This window comes from Hemiscyllium ocellatum, chromosome 28, assembly GCF_020745735.1.
Source record: "Hemiscyllium ocellatum isolate sHemOce1 chromosome 28, sHemOce1.pat.X.cur, whole genome shotgun sequence".
Lineage (NCBI taxonomy): Eukaryota > Metazoa > Chordata > Chondrichthyes > Orectolobiformes > Hemiscylliidae > Hemiscyllium > Hemiscyllium ocellatum.
Window position 1 is genome coordinate 8,633,874 of NC_083428.1, and position 21,329 is coordinate 8,655,202.

At 39.7% G+C, this 21,329-nt stretch overlaps 1 protein-coding gene across 1 annotated transcript; it reads right to left on the minus strand.

Annotated features, from left to right (window-relative positions):
• Positions 1-17,715: 17,715 nt before the first annotated feature.
• Positions 17,716-18,312, minus strand: LOC132828974 (GTP-binding protein Di-Ras1). Its single transcript, XM_060846215.1, has one exon. It carries the CDS (start codon positions 18,310-18,312, stop codon positions 17,716-17,718), a length of 597 nt encoding a protein of 198 aa, XP_060702198.1.
• Positions 18,313-21,329: the final 3,017 nt, after the last annotated feature.

The following is a 21,329-nucleotide window of genomic DNA, read 5'->3' on the forward strand; positions in this document are numbered from 1 at the left end:
GACCTCTGCTGTTTGCAATATATTTAAATGACTTGGATTTAAATGACTTGGGTGGGTTAGTAAGTTTGCACACAATACAAAGATCATGCAATTGTGGATAGTGGAGAAGATTGTCAAAAGATACAGCGGGATAAAGATCAGTTGGAGATATGGGCAGAGAAATGGCAGATGGAGTTTAATCTGGGTAAGTGTGAGGTGCTGCACATTGGGAGATCAAATATTAAGGAAAAGTATACAGTTAATGGCAGGACCCTGAACAACATTGATATACAGAGGGATCTTGGGGTTCAAGTCCATAGCTCCTTGAAAGTGGCTGCACAGGTAGGTAGGGTGGTAAAGAAGGCGTATGGCATGCCTGCCTTTATTGGTTGGGGAATTCAGTACAAGAGTCAGGATGTCATGTTGCAGCTTGCTAAGACTTTGATTAGTCCACACTTAGAGTATTGTGTTCAATTCTGGTTGCCACGTTACAGGAAGGATGTGGTGACTTTGGAGAGGGTTCAGAAGAGGTTTACCAGGATGCTACCTGGATTAGAGGTTACAAGTTACAAGGAGAGGCTGGAAAAACACAGTGTTTTCTCTGGAACGGTGGAGGCTGAGGATAAACTTGATCGATGTCTGTAAAATTATGAGATGCATAAATAGAGTTGATGGTCAGAATCTTTTTCCCAGAATTGGAACGTCTAATACTGGGTGGCATGCCTTTAAGGTGAGGGGGAAAATTCAAAAGAAATGTGAGGGACGTGTTTTTTACACAGAGAGTTGTATGAGTCTGGAATGTGCTGCCAGGGTGGTTGTGGAGACACGTAAGATAGGGGTGTTTAGGGGATTTTTAGATAAGCGCATGGATATGCAAGGAATGGAGGGATGTGGACCAAGAGCATGCAGAAGGGGTCAGTTTAAGTTGGCATCATGTTCAATATAACATGGGCAAAAGGGCCTGTTTCTGTGCTGTACTGTTCTATGTTCTATGAATTTAGTTATTTCCACTTATCTAACAGTATATAAGGAACTGAACCCAGGAGGAGTCAACCAGTCAAAGTAGCTAAGTTAAAGTCATTTTAATTCCAGAGGTTGTTGTCTCATTGGAGAGAGGCAGCTGCAGATGAGTTTAATATGAGGCTCATCACACCATAGGAGTATAGTTGAGAAGACGGGGCCCTTCGTAATTATCTCACCAATACAGGAACTAAACCTACCCTTTTGCCCTCACCCTGAATCACAAACTAGATATCCTTGTCAATTGAGCTAACCGACTCCTAGACAGCTAAATAGATGTGCACATATTGCTAAATTTAACCAGAGATCTCACAAGAAATTATTGTGTAACTCTGGTGTAATGTAACTAGCTCCTATGTACTATGTAATAAACCTAAGCAGAAATTGCTGGAGACACTCAGCAGGTCTAGCAGCATCTGTGAAAAGAAAGCAAAGTTAACATGTCAGGTCAAGTGACCCTTCTTCAGAAGGGTGCCAGATCTGCTGAGTTTCTCTAACAATTTCTGTTTTTGTTTCAGATTTCTAATATCTACAAATCTTTGTTTCATTAATGTAATAAAATTACTCTGTTTACCAAGACTTAGCACATCTTCTACCAAAGATTTCATGTGACCATCCTTCCCTACTTGGTGCCAGTAACTTAGATCAATAAGAAAGATTGATGCCAGTCCAAAGCATCTCATATGGTACAAGTAGACAAACACATATGGCTTATTGTCATGGTCTATGGCCGAAGAGTTCTGTTTCAAGGTATCTTATTTGTCCTCACAAAAGTGAAAGATATTACTCTACTGGGAAATGTAACAGTTTTCACTCTCAGATCAGGAACTACAGTCAGATGCAGTGTAAGACATCTACCACGCAGCCCCAACAATATGCCATTTTGCTCATTTTCCGTTTTCAAGATCATTAGGATCATTGTGAATTGGGGCTAAAATTGGGAAGCTTGGTATTATAGACTTACATGAGCTATTAACAAAGCTAAATTCATCACATCAATCCAGATCCAGAAATAGGTCCTGGAGGTGAAAGCAACAATCTTTGAATTGATTGAATTGAATTGAATTGATTGTCACGTGTACTGAGGTACAGTGAAAAGCTTTTTTGCAAGCAATACAGTCAGATCACAGAGTTAAGTAGCATGGATAAGTAAATAATAGGTAAACAGCAGCAAAAACAAAAACACAGGTACCGGCGAATGTTAAGAATTTGTGAGTCCATTCAGTGTTCTAACAACTGTCGGATAGAAACTGTTTCGAAAACAGCTGGTGCGTGTTCAGGCTTCTGTACTTTCTCCCCGATGATAGAGGTTGTAGAAAAACATTGCTAGGGTGGGATGGATCTTTGAGAATGCTGGACGCCTTTCCTTGACGGTGGGCATGGTAGATGGATTCTATAGATGGGAGGTTGGTCTTTGTGATTGTCCGGGCCGAGTTCACCATTCTCTGAACCGTCTCCGTTCTTGAATGGTACAGTTGCCATACCAGGTAGTGATACATCCAGACAGAATGCTCTTGATGGTGCACCAATAAAAGTTAGCAAGAGTATTTGCTGTCATGCCAAATTTCCTCAGCTGCCTAAGGAAGGAGAGACTTTGTTGAGCCTTTGGAGCCAGTGCATCCACATGAACAGTCCAAGAAAGCTTGTTGTGGATGACCACTCCTAGGAGCTTGACACTCTCCATTCATTCCACCTCTGTGCTATTAATGTGTAGGGGGGCATGGGTAACATCCTGTTGAAAGTCAATAATGAGTTCTTTGGTTTTGCCGGCATTGAGAGCTAGGTTGTTCTCAGTGCATCATTTTTCCAGGTCTTCCACCTCCCGACTGTAGTCTGTCTCAGGTTATTTGAAGGCTACTTATTAAGGGAGGTTTCTCTAGATTGGCACCTGTTTATAAATCTGCTCTCACGGTTTAAAAATATGGTAGAAAATGGCTAGTTTTCTTTTATTACACTTTGGCAATTTTAAGCTGGACATATAAATTAACAGATATGCACCAGATAGAAGATTTGTATATGTGCAAATACGAGACAATCTCCCATGGTATTGCTCACAGTGAATTGGGGTTTATGCTATATTAGACATATATTAGCAAATCAGTTGTGACAGAGGAATGTGGCAGGAAGTAAATATGAAGCTTAAAAGAAACGTATTATACTGGCAAAGCTATTTTTTTCACTAGGTGACTATCTAAAGCATCATCAAAATTAAAAAGACTTCAGAAACTTGAGGTCGAAAGTGATCTAGGAAAATTAAATGGAAATTCTTGACACATTGATTTACCATGGTGCTCCTTGTATAAGAGTTTTACCAGGAAATTGACAGCAGGAAAAATGTTTGCGAATAGGAATTGAATGATTCAGATCAATATTACCACTTGCAATTTAAAATGATCTCAGACAAACTTTTTCCATTAATTATTAACAGTAGATGAGTGAGTTATTGCCTTGTATATTGCAAATCCACAGGGTTGTTATTTCACTGTGTGAAAATTCAAATAGCTGTTTCATACACAGTCGATAATGTCGAACAGTCAGGGACAGTGTGTGAAAACTCTACTACTGTGCTCCGATAATGACTTCCGTGATGAATTTACACAGTGGCAGATGCCATCTTTGCTTTTGTAACACTTTCTCCATCACATTTTTTTAAAACCAGCTGTATTAAACGAAATAACCTGCATTTGAATAGCACATTTCACAAGTACTTTCCAATCAATGAAGCACCAAGATTTGGAATATTGGAAAGGAGTAGCCAATTTGCATACAGCAACTAGATAATGGCCAGACAACCTTCGTAATGAAAATTATGATGTGGAGGTACCAGTTTTAGACTGGGTTGGATTAAAAATCACACAACACCAGGTTATAGTCCAACAGGTTTATTTGGAAGCAACTAGCTTTTGGTGCGCTGCTCCTTCATCAGGTAGCTGGGAAAGCTCTGTACCCAAGCAACCATGGATTCAAACATCAGAGAAGTGTTAGCACCTTGAAAAACATGAACTAGTTCCATTGATTTCTAAACAATAATGCACTTCTTTTTCATCAAGTGTATATGGCAATTATTGCATTCGTATTGTGTTGACTGGGGAGCTTAGATACAAATACTAGCACCTTGATGGCACACTGGAGTTCACATACATGCAGGGATGATGCATATAATGCCTGAACCCAATATATGTCAAACACATTTAATGTCTGCCAGTACATTTCCCTTAAACAGATCTCTCAGAATCAGTGACCCTCAAATTTTGAGCTGGACTCAATGAAAGCTTGTCAATCTCCCTCAGATGGGCACACCAGCTACATACATGTGCAAAGAAAGTATCCCTCTCCTTCATTACTAATTATCTCTTGCTTGTTATTACACCTTTTTCCTATTGTCTTCCCCTCACCTAAAGTTTACTTGTCAAATATTTGTCTTTCTACTCCTTAACTTCCACTTCTCTTCCTCTTTGCCCTTGTTTTGCTTTCTACCTTTTTTTGTTTTCAACTTACTTTTCACTCTTTTCTTTATCCATTTTTGTTATCACTTTATCTTGCCTGTCCCACAGCTTTAGAGTTTAATGTACTTCACATGGCATTGGAACTGATGAATGACAAGCAGCTTAGCTGCAAAAACCACTGAAAGCAGGAAAAATAAATAGAGTATGGGGCATATAAAAGCGGTGGCTCTTAATAAATGCTCGACAGAACTGGCCTCAAGCCCTTTGACTAACGAGGTGATTCCAATACACTTTGCCACATTTTTAAAATGTCTTCTATTTATATAGTGTCTTGGTGTATTTGTCAGGAGTTTCAACACATATCATAGGTTGTTTTGCCATGCAGTGACTGTTTGGTCTCCAACAGCTATTCTGTACTTGTAACGACTCACATACTGCAGGGAACAATCTATCTTTTTAATGTTACTTGTTGGCCAGGAGTACACAGTTGTGGCTCACTGGGTAGTTCTCATGGCTCTGAGTCAGACGGTTGTGTGCTTAAGCCCCACTCCAGAGACTTGAGCCCATTCTGCAGTCTGACACTCCAGTGTAGTTCTGAGGGGGAGCTGCACTGTCAGCTGTGGCTTCTTTCTGATGAGATCTTGAACTGGGCGTCGACTGCTTCTCAGATGGACGTAAAAGATCCCATGGCATTATTCAAAGTTCTTGGCCAACTTTATCCCTCAGATACCATCACCTGAAAAATACAGACATATAAGGCCCTGCGGGGACCTAATGGGCTGGATGGGGAATGATGATGCTCCTTTTGGGAGAGACTAGAACTTGGGGACATGGTATAAAAATCAAGGAATTCCATTTAAGACACAGAGGAGGAGGATTTTTTATCTCAAAAGGTTGAGAGTTTTTGGAACTGTCTGCCCCAGAGACTGGTGGAGGCAAGCTCATTGAATAAGAGATAGATAGATTCTTGATTATCAGGACAGCCAATGGACATCAGGGTGGAGATGTGGGGTGAGGTTGTGAGAATGTGGAATTGAGACAATGTGTATCTCACTTCCTGACTCCCCAGAGCCTGCCCACCATCTACAAGACACAAGTCAGGAGTGAGATGGAATACTCTCCACTTGCCTGGATGGGTGCAACTCCATCAACACCCAAAAAGTTTAACACCATCCAAAAGAAAGCAGCTCATTAATTGGCACCATATCCACAAGCATCCATTCCCTCCATCACCAACGCTCAGTACCAGCAGTGTGTACTTTCTACAAGATACACTTCAGAAATTCACCAAAGGTCCTCAGACATCACCTTCCAAGCCTGCAACCACTTCTATGGGAAGCAAATACAGGAAGACCTACCTACAAGATCCCCTCCAAGCCACTCACCATCCCATTTCGGAAATAAATCACCATACCTTTAGTGTTCCTGGGTCAAAATCCTGGAACTCTCTCCAGAAGGGCATTGTGAATCAACCTACAGCATGTGGACTGCAGCAGTTCAAGAAGGCAGCTCATCACCACCTCAAGGACAATGAGGGACAGGCAATAAATGCTGGACCCAGCCAGCGATACCCACATCCCACAAGTGAATTTAAAAAATCAGATCAGCCCACCTGTGATTTTATTGAATAGCACAGCAGGCTTCTGTTCCTAATTTGCATAGCCATATAAAACTGAACCCACAGGGTCATTATTCCTATACTGCTGTGTGCAAATTGCAGACTGTGTCTCTTACCTATTAGTTATTGCACTTTAAATGTACCTCGATGCTCTGGGACACCCTGGGGTCATGGAGGGCACAATGCAAAAGCAAGTCTCCTTTGTTTTTAAAGGGTCTGTATGCGTGTTTAGTATCCAGTGGAAATTGGGAGACAAGAGTTATCCAGAGACAGGGGTGTGAGAACCCAGCTGGAAGAAAGCGGCGTTTCCCCTGCTCCTACGGGTCTGGCTTGGCGAAGGGGGTTCAGCAGCGAAAGGGTCAGTATCCTGTGAGAAGGTGACGGGGGGAGGGGTGCAATTCAGCCAGCATCAAAGCTGAGCAGGCCCCTTCTTCTCCCACTGTGCATGCAAGTCTTGTCCTTTCCCAACCCACCCTCTCAAGGCAACAGCCGAGAGCTTAAAATATCAAAGGTGCAGATGGTTGCTATGGCAGCACACCAATGACGCATTTACCCTGCTCCCAAATCCCCCTAAGGAGAATTCACAATTTATAATCGTACACTGCTCAGTATCTTTACATCGCATTGCATTTGTTAGACTCCAACACAAGCACCTCGCTATTAGCATGCAGTGGGAGTCAGTCAGGGGGAGGGAGAAATTGTCTGCTTCTGCTCTTCGCATACCAAGGAGGTGTGCAGCAATATTTTAAAAGACATTGTTGACAAATCGTTATATAAGTGTAGCAAATACCCAATTTCTCTCCGTCTGGACAGTTTTAAAACGCATTATTGGCTTGGCATTTTCTCTCTCACTGAGCTTTAACGGCTGAAAGATTCCTGGGTAATTAATCAATGGGATAATTAATGAGCCTCAGATAGTGTTTTTCAGCTTATTACCGATGCAGAGAATCCTGTCCATTCCTGTCGCTGTTAAACTGATAGAAAGACAGTGCATTGCATTTTACTGCTCAAGATGTTTGCAACTAATTCCTCACGTCCAGTGATTTCCTTTTCATTTAGAATTCTTTGAACTCTCTCCCACTTTTATCCTTGGACACACGGTTCCCTGTGATACCAGTCAGAAATCTCCCCGCTGTATTTCACCCCAAGCGGCTCGTTGTTAGATTGGCTGTGCACCAGCTATTCGGCCAGGGTGGGCATACTCCAACAGTCTGCACAAGGAGTGGGGACGGGTGGGCTAATTAAGGCGGAGCGACCGTGGACTTCCAATCCTGACAGACCTTTAACGATCTCATTTCTTACTGGTGGTGGATACTCAATAAAGATTCGAACATCATGTGTCAAAAAAAAGCAGAAATTCCTCGAGAAACTCAGCAGGTCTGTCAGCATCTGTGGAGAAAAATCAGTTGCTATTTCGAATCCGGTAATGATTCATCTTCAGACCTAAGTTGAGCACTTCCTGGGATCCGCTAACGCAGGACAGACCAGGGAGTAAACCCTCAAAAAAAAAGCACTTGTTTATCCTTGCAGCCCTCCTGTGGGTATTTTGACTTTGTACAACAAGGCTAAATCGGAGTGTGAGAGAATTGGCCGCAAGGTTTCCATTTCCGTTCACTTTGAAATTGAAAGTCAAGCTGCCATCACCTGTTTTTCCAGCATTGCACAAAGTCTGTATTCCAGCACATCACTGCTGGTCGTGGACAGGTGATTGACCTGAAACGTGAACTTTTGTTTTTCCCCTCTCTACTATACTGACAGCATTTTCTGTTTGATTTCCTACGTATTGTAGGTTCAAAATAATTACCCCATCACACTCCTGGGCAGTGGGTGGGGGAAATGGCGGTGCTGCTATTAACTGTGTATTTTAAAAATGAATAATTCTGTTATTAAACGATCGTTACAATTCTTAACTTTCTGGAGTTTATTTTGTATTTCAAATTGAAAAAGGCAGATTGGGAAATGCTGCAATGAGCTCCGGTCTTGTCAATCCCAGTGGGGCCAATGCTGCTTGCGCAAGCACTTTCCATCGGTTGAAGATTTGAATTAACAGCATGTAATTGAACTTCTGCAAGGCGTTTGTAAAGCAAATCTCTGTGCTAAAGTAATATTCTTCAAATGTCAGGAAACCACATGGATGAGCCAAGTGCCTTTTCCTTCTTCATTTAAGCAAATGTATTCCCATTTTGTAAAATGTTCACACTTTAACAATATTGACAGCACAGAAACTGGGCCACCGAAAATGGTAGATGATGGTGCTTAAATTCCATATAGTTCCATTTCAACCTTTCATTTACTCACATTCAACACTTCCATGCATTCCTTAACTTATTTCTCCACCCATCTTCAGTTCATAATTCAACTGAATATTGTAAATGTTTCTGAAATTTAAATAGAAGTTTTAGCCTTTCTCACTACCCACTACGCCCTTTGGCTCAATGGGGAACTGATCATTGCTGGGGCAGCAGGAGGACTTGCTACACAGCCCTCCACTCCTGAGACTAATGAGTTGATAAATCTACCAAGATTCCTAACTCCTGGTTGTCAGGTAAGCATTTGGCAGGTGGGGGTATGAGGGTGAAGGAAATTAACATTCAGATGATGGAAGAACAAAAAAACAAAATGTCCATGTCTACCACAAATGAGCAATGTGGCTTACAAATTTCAGTGCCAGTGTGACGCCAGGTATGTCGGCCACACATTCCAATGACAGGTGGATCAAATCAAATGGCACATATCTTCAGTTGATTGCAAAAGATGGTACATTCATACTCAATTAATTTGTGCTGACAAATCTCAGAACAACATGTCCAATATTAATTATGGTTCTGTGAGCAGGTAGCACTGAACAAGCGTGAATGTCAAAACTCACACTAACAACCAATTTAGCGGGCGGTATGGCAGCTTGATAGCACTGCTGCCTCGCAGCACCAGGGACCAAGGTTCCATTCCAGCCTCGGGCGACTGTCTGTATTGGGTTTGCACATTCTCCCCATGTCTGCGTGGGTTTCCTCCCACAATCCAAAGATATGCAGGGTAGGTGAATTGGCCATGCTAAATTGCCCAAAGGTGTAGGTTATTAGTCAGGGGTAAATGTAGGGGAATGGTTCTGGGTAGGTTACTCTTTGTAGTGTCAGTGTAGACTTGTTGGGCTGAAGGCCTAATGAAGGGTTTCGCCCGAAACATCGATTTTCCTGCTTCTCGGATGCTGCCTGACATGTTGTACTTTTCCAGCACCTCTCTGATCTAAACTCTGGTTTCCAGCATCTGCAGTCCTCACTTTTGCCTTGTTGGGCTGAAGGGCCTGTTTCCACAGTGTAGGGATTGTAATTCTAATTTAAGATTATCAGTCAGTCTCACAATGTGGTTCACATACACGTTAGAAGTTACACATATTTATTTGCAGGCTATCATCCCTTGCAACCAAAAGAAATTTGTCCATACATTACACTTTTTCAATTGAATGAAAGCATGTGGGAGACTGTTATCTCATGCATTCTCCATGGCACATCTCAATTAGAGTTTACTTGCTTTTTCTGAATTTAAACAAAAGTTTTGGCACAACTGTTCCCTGGTGCATTCTCTGGGGCAATGCCTCAACCAATCAAATCTAGTTGGCAACCAATAAACACTCTATTTCTGCTATTGCTCCTTTTGAAAGCTGGTATTCTTGCATCTGTCCTGATGAGGGCAAGTCAAAGATTTTGACAGCATGTCCCTTCCAATAGCAATATTCAAATTATAAAGCATAATAGCCACTTTATGGCATAGCTATTCAAACTCATATTTACTTTCCACGTAGACTTACTCCCACTCTACTCCATCTAACTTCTTGAAGTTGACACTGCTTCAGTTACTAAGTCTGGTAATTTCTACAACAGACTCATAACCATTCCAATAAAAATAATTCCTCAAACACTAGAGCAGTTCTGTATTTATCTTAACTGTCCCATCCCTTCTTGATTTTAAAACTTCATCAGATCACCCTATAAGTTCCGAATTTAATAAGTCTTCCTTTATATTTCTATTTTATCTTGCCAGGCAGGTTGCTCTCCAGTTGAACAAAGAACAAGATCAGGCCACTCGGTCCTTTGAACCTGCTCTGCATTCAATAAGATCATGGCTGACCTAATTTTAATCTTGATTCTACATGCCTGTACATCCCAATAATCTCCCTTGGTAATCAAGAACCTAAAAATAAAACTTGATGGAAAAACTCAGCATCAGTGAAGAGAAAACAGAATTTACATTTCGATTCGAGTGACTTGAGAAACATTGATGCTATTTTCACTCCACAGATGCTTGCAGAGTTGCTGAGTTTCTCCACCAATTTTTGTTCTTGTTTGTTTCAAATCTCCAGTGTCCCCAGTTCTTTGATTCATTTTGTATAAGAATCAATCAATTCTGCATCTGCTATCCGTATTCCTCATTTGCGTAATGCCTTCTCATAATGTGGAGTCCAAAATTTCACACTGCACTTCAGCTGTGCTACTATGATTTATGTAGAATAATTGTTACACTTTGATTCCGAACTCTCCAGTCTTTAGTATTTCATTCACATTTTTATGGTCATATCCACAAGCAATCTTGAAAATTGCAATTATCTGTGGTGGAACTGTAAAATGAAGAGATGAAGAAAGGGGTTTTAAAATAATTGAGAATGCATTCACACTGCTGAGAAATGCTTTTGCTTCTCATCAATAATACTGTTATCAACAACAATAAATAGTATTTATATAGTGCCTGAAACATATTAAACAAGGTGAGCCACATAAAGAGATATTAAAACAGATGATTGAAAAAGTTGGATGTAATGAATATCTTAAAGGAGGAAGAGATAGAGACAGGGATAGAAAGATTGAAGCAGAGAATTCTGGAGTTCCAGAGTCCCAACTAGCTGAAGGAATGGCACCTGTGGTGAACAATTAAAATTGGGATACTCAAGAAGTCAGAATTTGAAGAATGCATGTAAATCTTGGAGAATTGTATGTCTGGAGAAGGTTTCACAGCTAGCATGGAAAGAGATCCTGGAAAGATTTGAAATGAGGATGTGTATTTAAAGTTTGATGGTCTCAAGACCAATATATGACAGCTTGTGCAATACTGCTGGATGAACAGGAGTTGGTGTGAGTGTGGTAGATATCTTGTAAAAGCAGCCTGAATCTGGAATCAGTACATGATCTGATACTGTACAAAGCCACTTCAGAATTCCTGATGGAGATGGCATTCAGAAGAGTCTTCTTGGAAAATGAAGCCTTGAACAAAGTTGCGTTTTGATACAATTTTGTTCACTTTGCATAAGGTAATGTTTGTCAAAAACAAAATTAAATGTCTAAACCCTTTGGCCTCCAATAAAATCAAAGAAACTTAGCATAAATTTGCATCTTTAGTCAAATTTTACTTAAACCTCAAATAATTAGAGGGACTCATTCCCAATGATTTGAATATTTTATAAAAATTCCCTCTTTTATAAAAGCTTTAGTAAATGTCAGTGCATAAAATAGAAAGATTCATTAACTTATATGGTAGATTTGTTGCTTTTTTAGACACCTGACTGAATTCAACTGGCACCCAACACCAGGTTTGGAAACTGTGTGTCTCGCTGAAGTTCTTGGTGCCACTCTCAGCCCTCCTCCTTGTGCCCTCCCTTGGTTAGGGCAGCCAGAATATATGGCAACCAGACACAACTCAGCTCAGCACTACATCTCTGGATGCTGCTTGTTCACTTCCTTATTCAATCCGCATTCTCAGTGGAATCACTGAATGATCCACATATCCATCCATATTGCTTCTCAATCAAATCTTCAGATTAACTGTTAGCTCACTCTTCACTCTCCACATTGAAGGATCTGAAGGCCGGGCAGCAAGAAAGGGCCTACTTTCTTTCATAAAGTTTAGGCATCAATGGCAAGGCCAGTATTTGTCAACCCTTCCCAAGCATTTCATAGTCAACGCATAGTGAGTATGGAGTCACACGAGGACTGACTAGCTCAGTTGGCTGATTTGTCACGCAGTGTGGGACCAACATAGCAGGTTTGATTCCTGTACAGACTGATATCACTACAAAGACTTCACTTTTGCAACTTCACCCCTTCCATTTCATGCGGATTTCTATCTTTTCCCTGACTATGCCATCTCATACTTTACACAGATTTTTGATGGGTGAGCTCTGGGTTATTCAATTCCCTGTCTGAATCAGAATCAAATCCAATTCTGTCCTTGATGGAGACATGAACAATTCAAAGAAAAATGTCTGCGTGGGCCACTGGGAGGCATGGGCAGCTTATGTGTGCTTTGGAGGGCATTTTTCCCTCAACTAAAACTACCAGAAGCAAGTGAATCAATCATTTATTTAAAGTGCTGGTTTTGAGTTTTTGCTGTGCACAAACATGGTTACAATCTTTGCCTACAAACCTGCAGAGATTATAATTGAGAAGCAATTTGGGGATGGTGACGTTCTGAAAAAGGAATATTTGCATTTCTATAGTGCCTTTAGCAAACTCAGAACTGCACAAAGCGCTTTAAAGTCAATGAATTAAATGGGGTGTTCCAATGTTATTAATGTTGCTATGTCTGTGTTTCAGTACTTTTAAGAATTGTAACCATTATTGTACAAGAAATGTAGCAACTTCGGGGGCATCTTTTCAACGGCAGCTGGTTAGAATTTGAGTTTAATTAATAAATTTGAAGTGTAAAACTCGTCTCAGTAAGTGATCGTAACAATTATCACCAATTGTTATAAAACTAATTTGGTTAACTAATAACTAATGGAAGGAATTGCTGTTTTAACTTGGTTTGGCCTACATGTGACTCCAGGCCCACAACGATGTGGTTGTCTCTTAATGTACTGCTGAATTAGCCTGGCAAACTGTTGTGATTGGAGCCATGGCTAGGGGGATTTCATTGACCACGAGGTCCTTGACTGGGGCTATTAGCTGCGCAATCAGGGAGCCCTGGCTGACAGATGTAAACAGGAGATTCAGAGAGTCTCCTCATTCTAGGGACTGGCTTTGATCTGGCTGGTCACAGCCCATGTACTATGCACATATAAATGAAGGGTGACTGGAGATGGGATACCGACCTCTGTGCAGTTATTTCACAAACATTTCAGTTCAAGGGCAATTAGGGAGGGGCAACAAATGCTGGTCTTGTCAACAACAGTGAAGATGATGGTGAGGCCACCTTTGGAGTATAGGAAGGATATTATTAAATTGGAGAGAGTGCAGAAAAGATTTACGAGGATATTAACGGACTAGAATTTTTTAGTTATAGGGAGAGGTCATTATAGGTTGAGACTCGTATAGGAGGTTGCAGGGTGACCTTATGAAGGTTTACAAAATCATGAGGGGCATAGATGAGATGAATAGCAAAGGTCTTTTCCCTAGAGTAGGGGAATTCAAAACTAGAAGGCATATTTTTAAGGTGACAGGGGAAAGATTTGAAAGGGACTTAAGAGGCAACTTTTTTCACACAGAGGGTGGTTTGTAAATGGAATGAACCGTCAGAAGAAATGGTAGATGCAGGGACAGTTAGACTATTTAAAAAATATTTGGACAGATAAATGAATAAGAAAGGTTTAGAGGCACATGGGCCAAATACAGGCAAATGGGACTGGTTTAATTTGGTCTGTATGGATGAGTTGGACCAAAGGGTCTGTTTCTGTGCTGACTCTATGACTCCATAATAACCACGTCCCATTCAGGAATAAAGACAACTAATTGTACACAGCAGGCTTTCACAAACAGCAATGTGATAAGGTCTGGTTAATTAGTTTTTCTTGTATTGGATATAATAATATAGTACAGAAGAGACTTTTTGGCCCACCGAGTCTGTAATGACAAAAAACTACTCAAAATCTCCACTAGTCTCACCTTCCAGCAATAGGCATATAGCCTTGAATATTATGACATTTCAAGCACTCAGTCAAGTACTTTTGAAAGATTGTAATGTTTCCCACCTCAACTACCCTGTGCAGCAGTTCATGCTAGATTCCCAGAGCCCTCTGAGTGAAAAATATTTTGTAAAATCTCCTCTAAACCTCCTGTCTTAAAATTATATCCCCTTGTTATTGACCCTTCAGTTAAGGGGACTAGCCCAATTTGTCCATGCCCATTTAATCTTATAAACCTCAAATGGGTTTTCTCTTTGTTTTCTCTACTTTAAGGAAAACAACCTGAGCTTATCCAGCCTCTCTCATAACTAAATTGCTCCATCCCAGGCAACAGTCTGGTGACTCTCCTCCGCAGTCCCTCCACAGTGCAATAACATCTTTCCTATGATGTGGTGATGAAAACTGCACACAGAACTCCAGCTGTTGCCTAACCAAAGTCTCGTACAGCTTCAACATAACCCCCCCTCCCCACTGTTAAAATCGATGCCACAATAAGTGTCCCATACGCCTCTTTAGCTACCCTATAAAGCTATCCTACTACCTTCAGGGATAAATACAAGCCAAGGCAATATAAATAACTCCTCTCTTCCTATTTGTTGGGTTCAAGTCCCCCTCCAAAGCGTTAATTATCCAGACTAACATAAATTAAAGGCAAAATACTGTGGATGCTGGAAATCAGAAATTAAAACAGAATGTGTTGGAGAAACGCAGCATAAAAACAAAGAACTGCAACTGCTGAAAATGTGAAACAAAATCAGAAATTGCTGGTAAAATTCAGCAGCATCTGTGGAGAAAGAAGGAGAGATATGTTTTGAATCCAAGATGCCTCTTCGTTAGAACTGACCAGTTTAGAAGTAAGACTTGAAACAGTAACTCTGTTTCTCTCTCCACAGATGCTGCTAAACTTGATGAGTTTCTCCAGTACATATGTCCTTGTCTGGACTGACATTCCCAGGGTGACTCGGTACTGAAGGAGCACTGCACTGATAGAAGTATTGAAACTTGGAAGGTAAATCAAATCAATACCTCAATAGCTGTGGTCGATATAAAATATGCAATTGCTCTGTTTGAAGTTCTTGAGACACCTTAATGATGTACAATGTGAATTTTTTTTTGCACAATCCAGGAAGGGTCAGAGATAGCAATCAGGAGGAATCTGAAATCAAATGTAACATGCCATTGCCTCAGTAGCTGAGATCAGCAAGTCTGAAGAAGGCAATGGTTAAAACCAGGAACCAAGCCTGGTGAGTTGTATTCATTCAAGGCACAGCATCTGTGCATGTAGCCCCTTGATTCAGCTTATTGAACCACTTTGTGTTTAGTGTCTCCTGTTCACATGAAATAACAGCAGTCATATTGCCAGCATTTTATTTGTAAAAAGACATTCAGCAAACATGTTACAGAGAGGAGTGATGGCAACATGTTAAAGGAAGACTATCTTCTACAATAAACAGTAAATTTCATAAAAAATATTATCCTGTGTATTTCTAGCTTGTTGGAGCTGCATTGTCAACTGATGACCCTTCATGCATTGGAGTAAATAGATGTCATGATGCAAACATCTATTATACATGGTCAACACTTTAATGCCCCATGGCCTAAATTCTAATGCACTGCACATAATGCAGATACAGTAATTGGTCAGCCCACAGTATTCAATCTGGCTGCTATTCCATGTTCACATGCACCTCTAAGTAAAGCCTGTGCTCACTAATGTAGTAACTCAATTGTTGCATAATGCTATGTAAGTTAACTAGCTATCAGCATTATGAAAAGCTGGTATGTATGCCTCAGACTGAAATTCTGTATAAGCTCTCCTTGCACCATTCCACGGGGCAAATGGTTATCAACCAGTAGTCAATTTGTCTCCTTGAAATTGTGAAGGATGGAAAATGGGGAAATCATTGGTTGAGATGTACTGAGAATAAGAAACAAATCAATAACTGTTCTGGAGCCATCAGGCAGTCATCATCAGGAAGCTCACAAAACATCTATGAGTAAATCATATTTATCCAAATTTGCAATGGGAATTTGAAAATCCAGGTCAAGCTGTCCTCTGCATAATGGAGACCATTAAGATGACTTTTGGCAATCTCAGTATAGTTCCTGCATTGAACATAATGCAATTACACAACATTGTTTTTGATGCTGCAGCTCTGTGGACAGTGAATCCCTCTGATTGAAAAGATTGTGTCTTTTGATGTGTGTGCCGAGGTTACACTACCAGGGCTTTATGATAATATCTGGTGAATCGAATACTGATATCAAGATGTCAAATGATTTACTAATCCATCCATGAAAATTAGCAGAACACTTATGATGACATATGCAACAATATTTCAGCACAAACTTAAAAAAAGATCAAATACATGTGTTGGCAAGATCAATGCAATTATACTTCTCAAAATATTCTCAAACCTGAGAATAATATCATTGTTTGATGTGCTGACAATTCAGAAAAGTTCATCAGTAAACCAACCTTTCTGCAAAATAGTAGGTCATGAACTGGTAAGCTACGTGTGTGTTGGAACATTTACTGGCTTTGCTGCTATACTGTTCAGTAATGATGAGGATATATTCAAGAACAATTATTGTGCATTAGCCAAAAATAAATCATTAAGAGGCTACTTTTTTAAAAATTCTTCCCTGTACTAATTTGTAATGTATATAATTCTTTTTCTAAAATTAAGCAAACATCCTCTTTAAAGAAATTTGAAATGGACTGAGAGCTGTGCCCCAGTGCTTTCTACATAATCCAAAAATTTCCAAGCAGTCATGTGCTTAATTCCAGATCATATAGTATTTTTTTTTGTGTGTAGGAACAGTGGAAAGTTGAAACTAAACTAAGGTATCTAGTGCAAAACATCAGTGGAATAAGTTGTGTAATCTCTTTTACTACTTCCCCATCCTTCAATAGGCACTTAGACCGTGTTTTATATCCATGGGGTATTTGATGCAGGGTCTGCATGTTGCTTGGCTTGTTCTCATCTGTTCAATGTTGTGCTTCTATTGTCATTGCTTGTCCTTATCCTGGTAACTCCTAGTTACCATAATTAGATATTAAAAGTAACTAACATTACTTAAATAAGGTTGAAAATAGTTATACAACTTTTAAAGCTGGACAGCAGTACCATTGTGTAACTACTATTGAATTATAATAGCTATTATACTCAGTTGTGGCAATTTATACCATAGGCTACAAAATCTACTGAGATTACAGCGTGTGCTTTTTACATTTTAAACTTAAAAAGTTAATACATTCAGTCAATGTTTTAGGATGAAGGGGTATGGGCGAATAGCCACAACAACCCAGAATACATAAACTAACCGCACCTACCAGGGTTATATATGCACCTACCAACCTACCTAGAACTTCACAATGCAAGGGATTACACAGAAGAATGGACACTCAAAGAAACTCCTGTATCAAGTCCATTGAGTAGTGTTTCCAGTGCGGACCAGCTAAAGTTCATCTGTTTGTTTCTGAGCCACATAGTGTTGCTTTTGATTAATTTATTTGTTATTTATATGTGCAGAATGTTAAAGAAGTGTTATTGCCTTAACTGCAAATAACTAGAAAGTGCAATGCATGAAATAATGAAATCTGATATTGGTGAGGTACAGATTTCCAGTAAGCTTATAGAGAATGGGATATAGGGTGAGTATGCGACAGAGGATGGTGCAGCTTTGATGGTCTGACTTAGAGTTGTTCTAACAGTCGTATTCAGGTAAGCAAAGCCACCATTTTGACTGAAGAGTAGAGTCTACATGATGCTGCATTTTCCCTTCAATTTCTCTGTTCGCTTTTGCTGTTTGGACTTCTTCCCATCAATATTCAGACTCATGGATCTACGCTTTTCCAAATTAAGCAGTTCCTGGAAAAGCTCCTTGACATTGTAATTCATCTTGGCAGAAGTTTCCATGAAGGCACACTTCCACTCCTTAGCCAAAGCTTCCCCCACTTTACTGTCCACCTCCTTGACTGTTTCATCACACTTGTTCCCGACCAACATGACAGGGATATTTTCAATATTGCCTTTGATCTGAAGGATCTGTTGATAGATAGGCTTCAGCTCCTCCAGGGACTGGCGGCTGCAGATTGAGTAGACCAAGATGAAAGCATGTCCCTTGGAAATGGAGAGGCGCTGCATGGCTGGGAATTGGTGTGAGCCTGTGGTGTCAGTGATCTGCAGGGTGCAGACACTTTTATCACAGCTGATTACTTGCCTGTAGGTGTCTTCAATAGTGGGGATGTAGGTCTCACGAAATGTTCCTTTGACGAAACGTAGCACTAGGGAGCTTTTTCCAACACCCCCTGCCCCAAACACCACCACATTATAATCATTGCTCTGTTCAGGCATTTTCTCAGAGTATTCTTAGCTACAAAGAAATAATAAGAAAACAATAAGACAGGAGCTATTATCAAAGCCCATTGTTAATGAAAAATGTAGATCATCAATGCTGCTGTGACACTTCCCCAATGATTTTGCCATCTGTTTTAATTACATTGTGTAAAAGGATCTCCTTGTTTTCTTGAATTATAATAAAAAAATAACAAATAGGTAAATTGCCGTAATTAGCAAATGAGAGATATTGAATTTTATTTATAACGTTAGCCAAAAAATCCCATTGTTAAAATTGATGCACCTTATTAATGTCTAAACCATTAGTTGAAACACATTTGCTTCTCAAATAACTTTCAATAAAAAAATGGTCTAGATGGAGTCAATTTTGTTCTGTTTTTGTTATAAGAAAGGCTCTTGTCACTGGGATAAGCTAGTCATTTCTGTCAGTCACTTAGTTGGTAACTAGAAGATATAAATTTACAGATCATCAACAAACAAATGAAGGGAGTGATTGAATGCCACCACAAAGGAACAATCTCACCTCTGAGGGCTGTATGTTCAAACACTTCAAAGACCATAAAATCTCAGTTGATAATCGAGGGAAGGACTGACTGATGAGACATTAAACCACGTCTATCTTTCCTATCAGGTAGATGTAGACTACGTTAAAGAAGTGCAGGGGAGATCTCCCCAGTGCCAATATTTATTTCTGAACCAACTTCATTAAGACAGATTATCTTGTCATTATCACACAATTGTTTGGGGGGACCCATTATTTCAGCTGGCTGGACATCTGTCTTGCAGTGCGGTGCGGTATGGGGTTTAATTTCTGCATCAATTGAGGTTACCATGAAGGCCTTTCCTTCTCAACCTCTCCCCTCACCTGAGGCATGGTGATCCTAAGATTAAACCACTACCCCTCATCTCTCCAATGAGTGAGCAGCCCTCGAAGATTACAACCACTTTACCTTTACTGTTTATGGGATTTTGCTGTGTGCAAATTGGCTGATGCATTTTCTGGATTATGTCAGTAACTATTTTCCAAAAGTACTTCATTAGTTGTAAAGTATTTGAAGATATCTGAGGTGTTGAAAGGTGCAACATAAATGCAAGTCTTTTTTTCTTAAATATGAAGTTGGCAAGCCGTGGAGTATCTTATCAGAAACCTTGCTGAAAGGAGAATCTGGAATAACGTTTTTTTTTAAAGTGAACAATGGAAAAGGCAGTTGTCTCATATTTGTTTGGTTTTGACATTGTAATATTTGCAGTTTATAGGCATCACCTAGACCTTCCAGACATTTTTAAATTTCCCTTGCCAAAATTGAGATGGTCAGGAAGCAGGATTCTTTAAAACTTTGCATTTGATATATTTATTCAGAGCATCATTAAGTGTGCACAGATCTCCAGAAGAAACCAAGCAATGTGAAATTAATTCTGCCTGATCAAAATCCAAACTCCAACCACCAGTTTCACATCAATAGCTGCAGTGTAAATGCATTGTAAGGCTTCCAATGGTGCAGTGGTAATGTCCCACCTTTTCCAAAGTATGTCAAGAACAGACTGATTTAAAAATGACTCAATTAATTGTAAGGCATCTTGTGATTTAGTGGTAGTATCCCTAGCTCTGAACCAGGAGACCTGGGTTCAAGGTCTGCCTGGTCCAGAGGTTTGTCATAACATCCTTGAGTAAGTTGATTCAAATTATCTAGACTCACTGGCAGACTTATCCAAGAGTTGTTTGCAGATTTATACCTTGGCAAAGGAAAAGCTGATAATGTCATAATTGACTTGATTTTTCTCAGACTTCCATCTTATTTTTTTTAATTTAAACAGCCTCAGGTAGTTTGTACAACCATTGTATTCAGATTGCCTCCATTTACGAACTCTCTGTAATATAGCCCCACCTGAGTTAGAAAGATAGGCTAGATAAAGTTGCGATTCAGTCTCATTCATTAAAATCTAAGCAACTGATTCCACTCGAACCTTATCTCATCTTTCAATCAGGACTTGCTTGGGAATTTGGACTTACCACACAGAGAAAATTGTTCAACAACAAAACCTTTATAGAATTTATAATTTAGTGTTCCAACAGTCTACATGTCAATAACTACTTTTAATTTATCAGCAGCTTCTCCACAGAAAATTACTACCTAGTCCTATGTCGTTGATGTTGTAGGCCTGAAGCAAACAGACATCCGTTTGTCCTGAATATCAACATATTGTAAGCATTTCTTTCTTCCACTTGCCCTCAATTAATCATTTATTAATTTTACCTTTGTCCTGTTTTAGGTATGGAGAATTTAAAACTTTCAATTGTACAGAAGTCTCACAATTAGTTTAATCACTCCATTGGAACATATTACTCAGTCAGACTTCCATTTAAAATGTTATGGTTCTTACTATTCAATTTTCCAAAATATTTATAGAGTAGGTAAATTACCATGAACCTGACTCCTTGGTCTATTTATACGTTTGAATCAATCTGTTCAGAGATGTTACTACACACCTCTGGAGCAGGTGGAAGTTGAACCCAAGCCTCCTGGTTCACAGATAGGGACACTATCATTGTACCTTATAACTCATCCATGTTCTGCTCTTATGAGTTTACTTTTGTCATGGTCAAAGTATCTTCTTTCATGAATTCCTACAGAGGATCTCTATTTTGACATGGATATTGTAATGGAATATAGTATCCAAGTGGGAAAATAAAATCGAATAAGAATTCTAAAAGTCTTGCCTGTATCTAACGGCACTAGCTCACAATGCAACATGACAGCTTGGAACTTTATGCTGCTCTTTTGTCACTGTTGCAGTATTGATTGACAGTAACTTCAGAGAGGAAACATTGATATGCCAGTAAACAGACAGTATTTTCTATGTGAATTGTTACAAAGATGTTTTGTGTGGTAACATTCTAGCCAAGACACATGATACAAAGAGAAAACACCAAAGATTCTTCAATCTGTGCTTAAATGAATGGATTGCTATATGCAGTCAGAGCACATTTAAAAGATTGGAAGTTGGATCAGAAA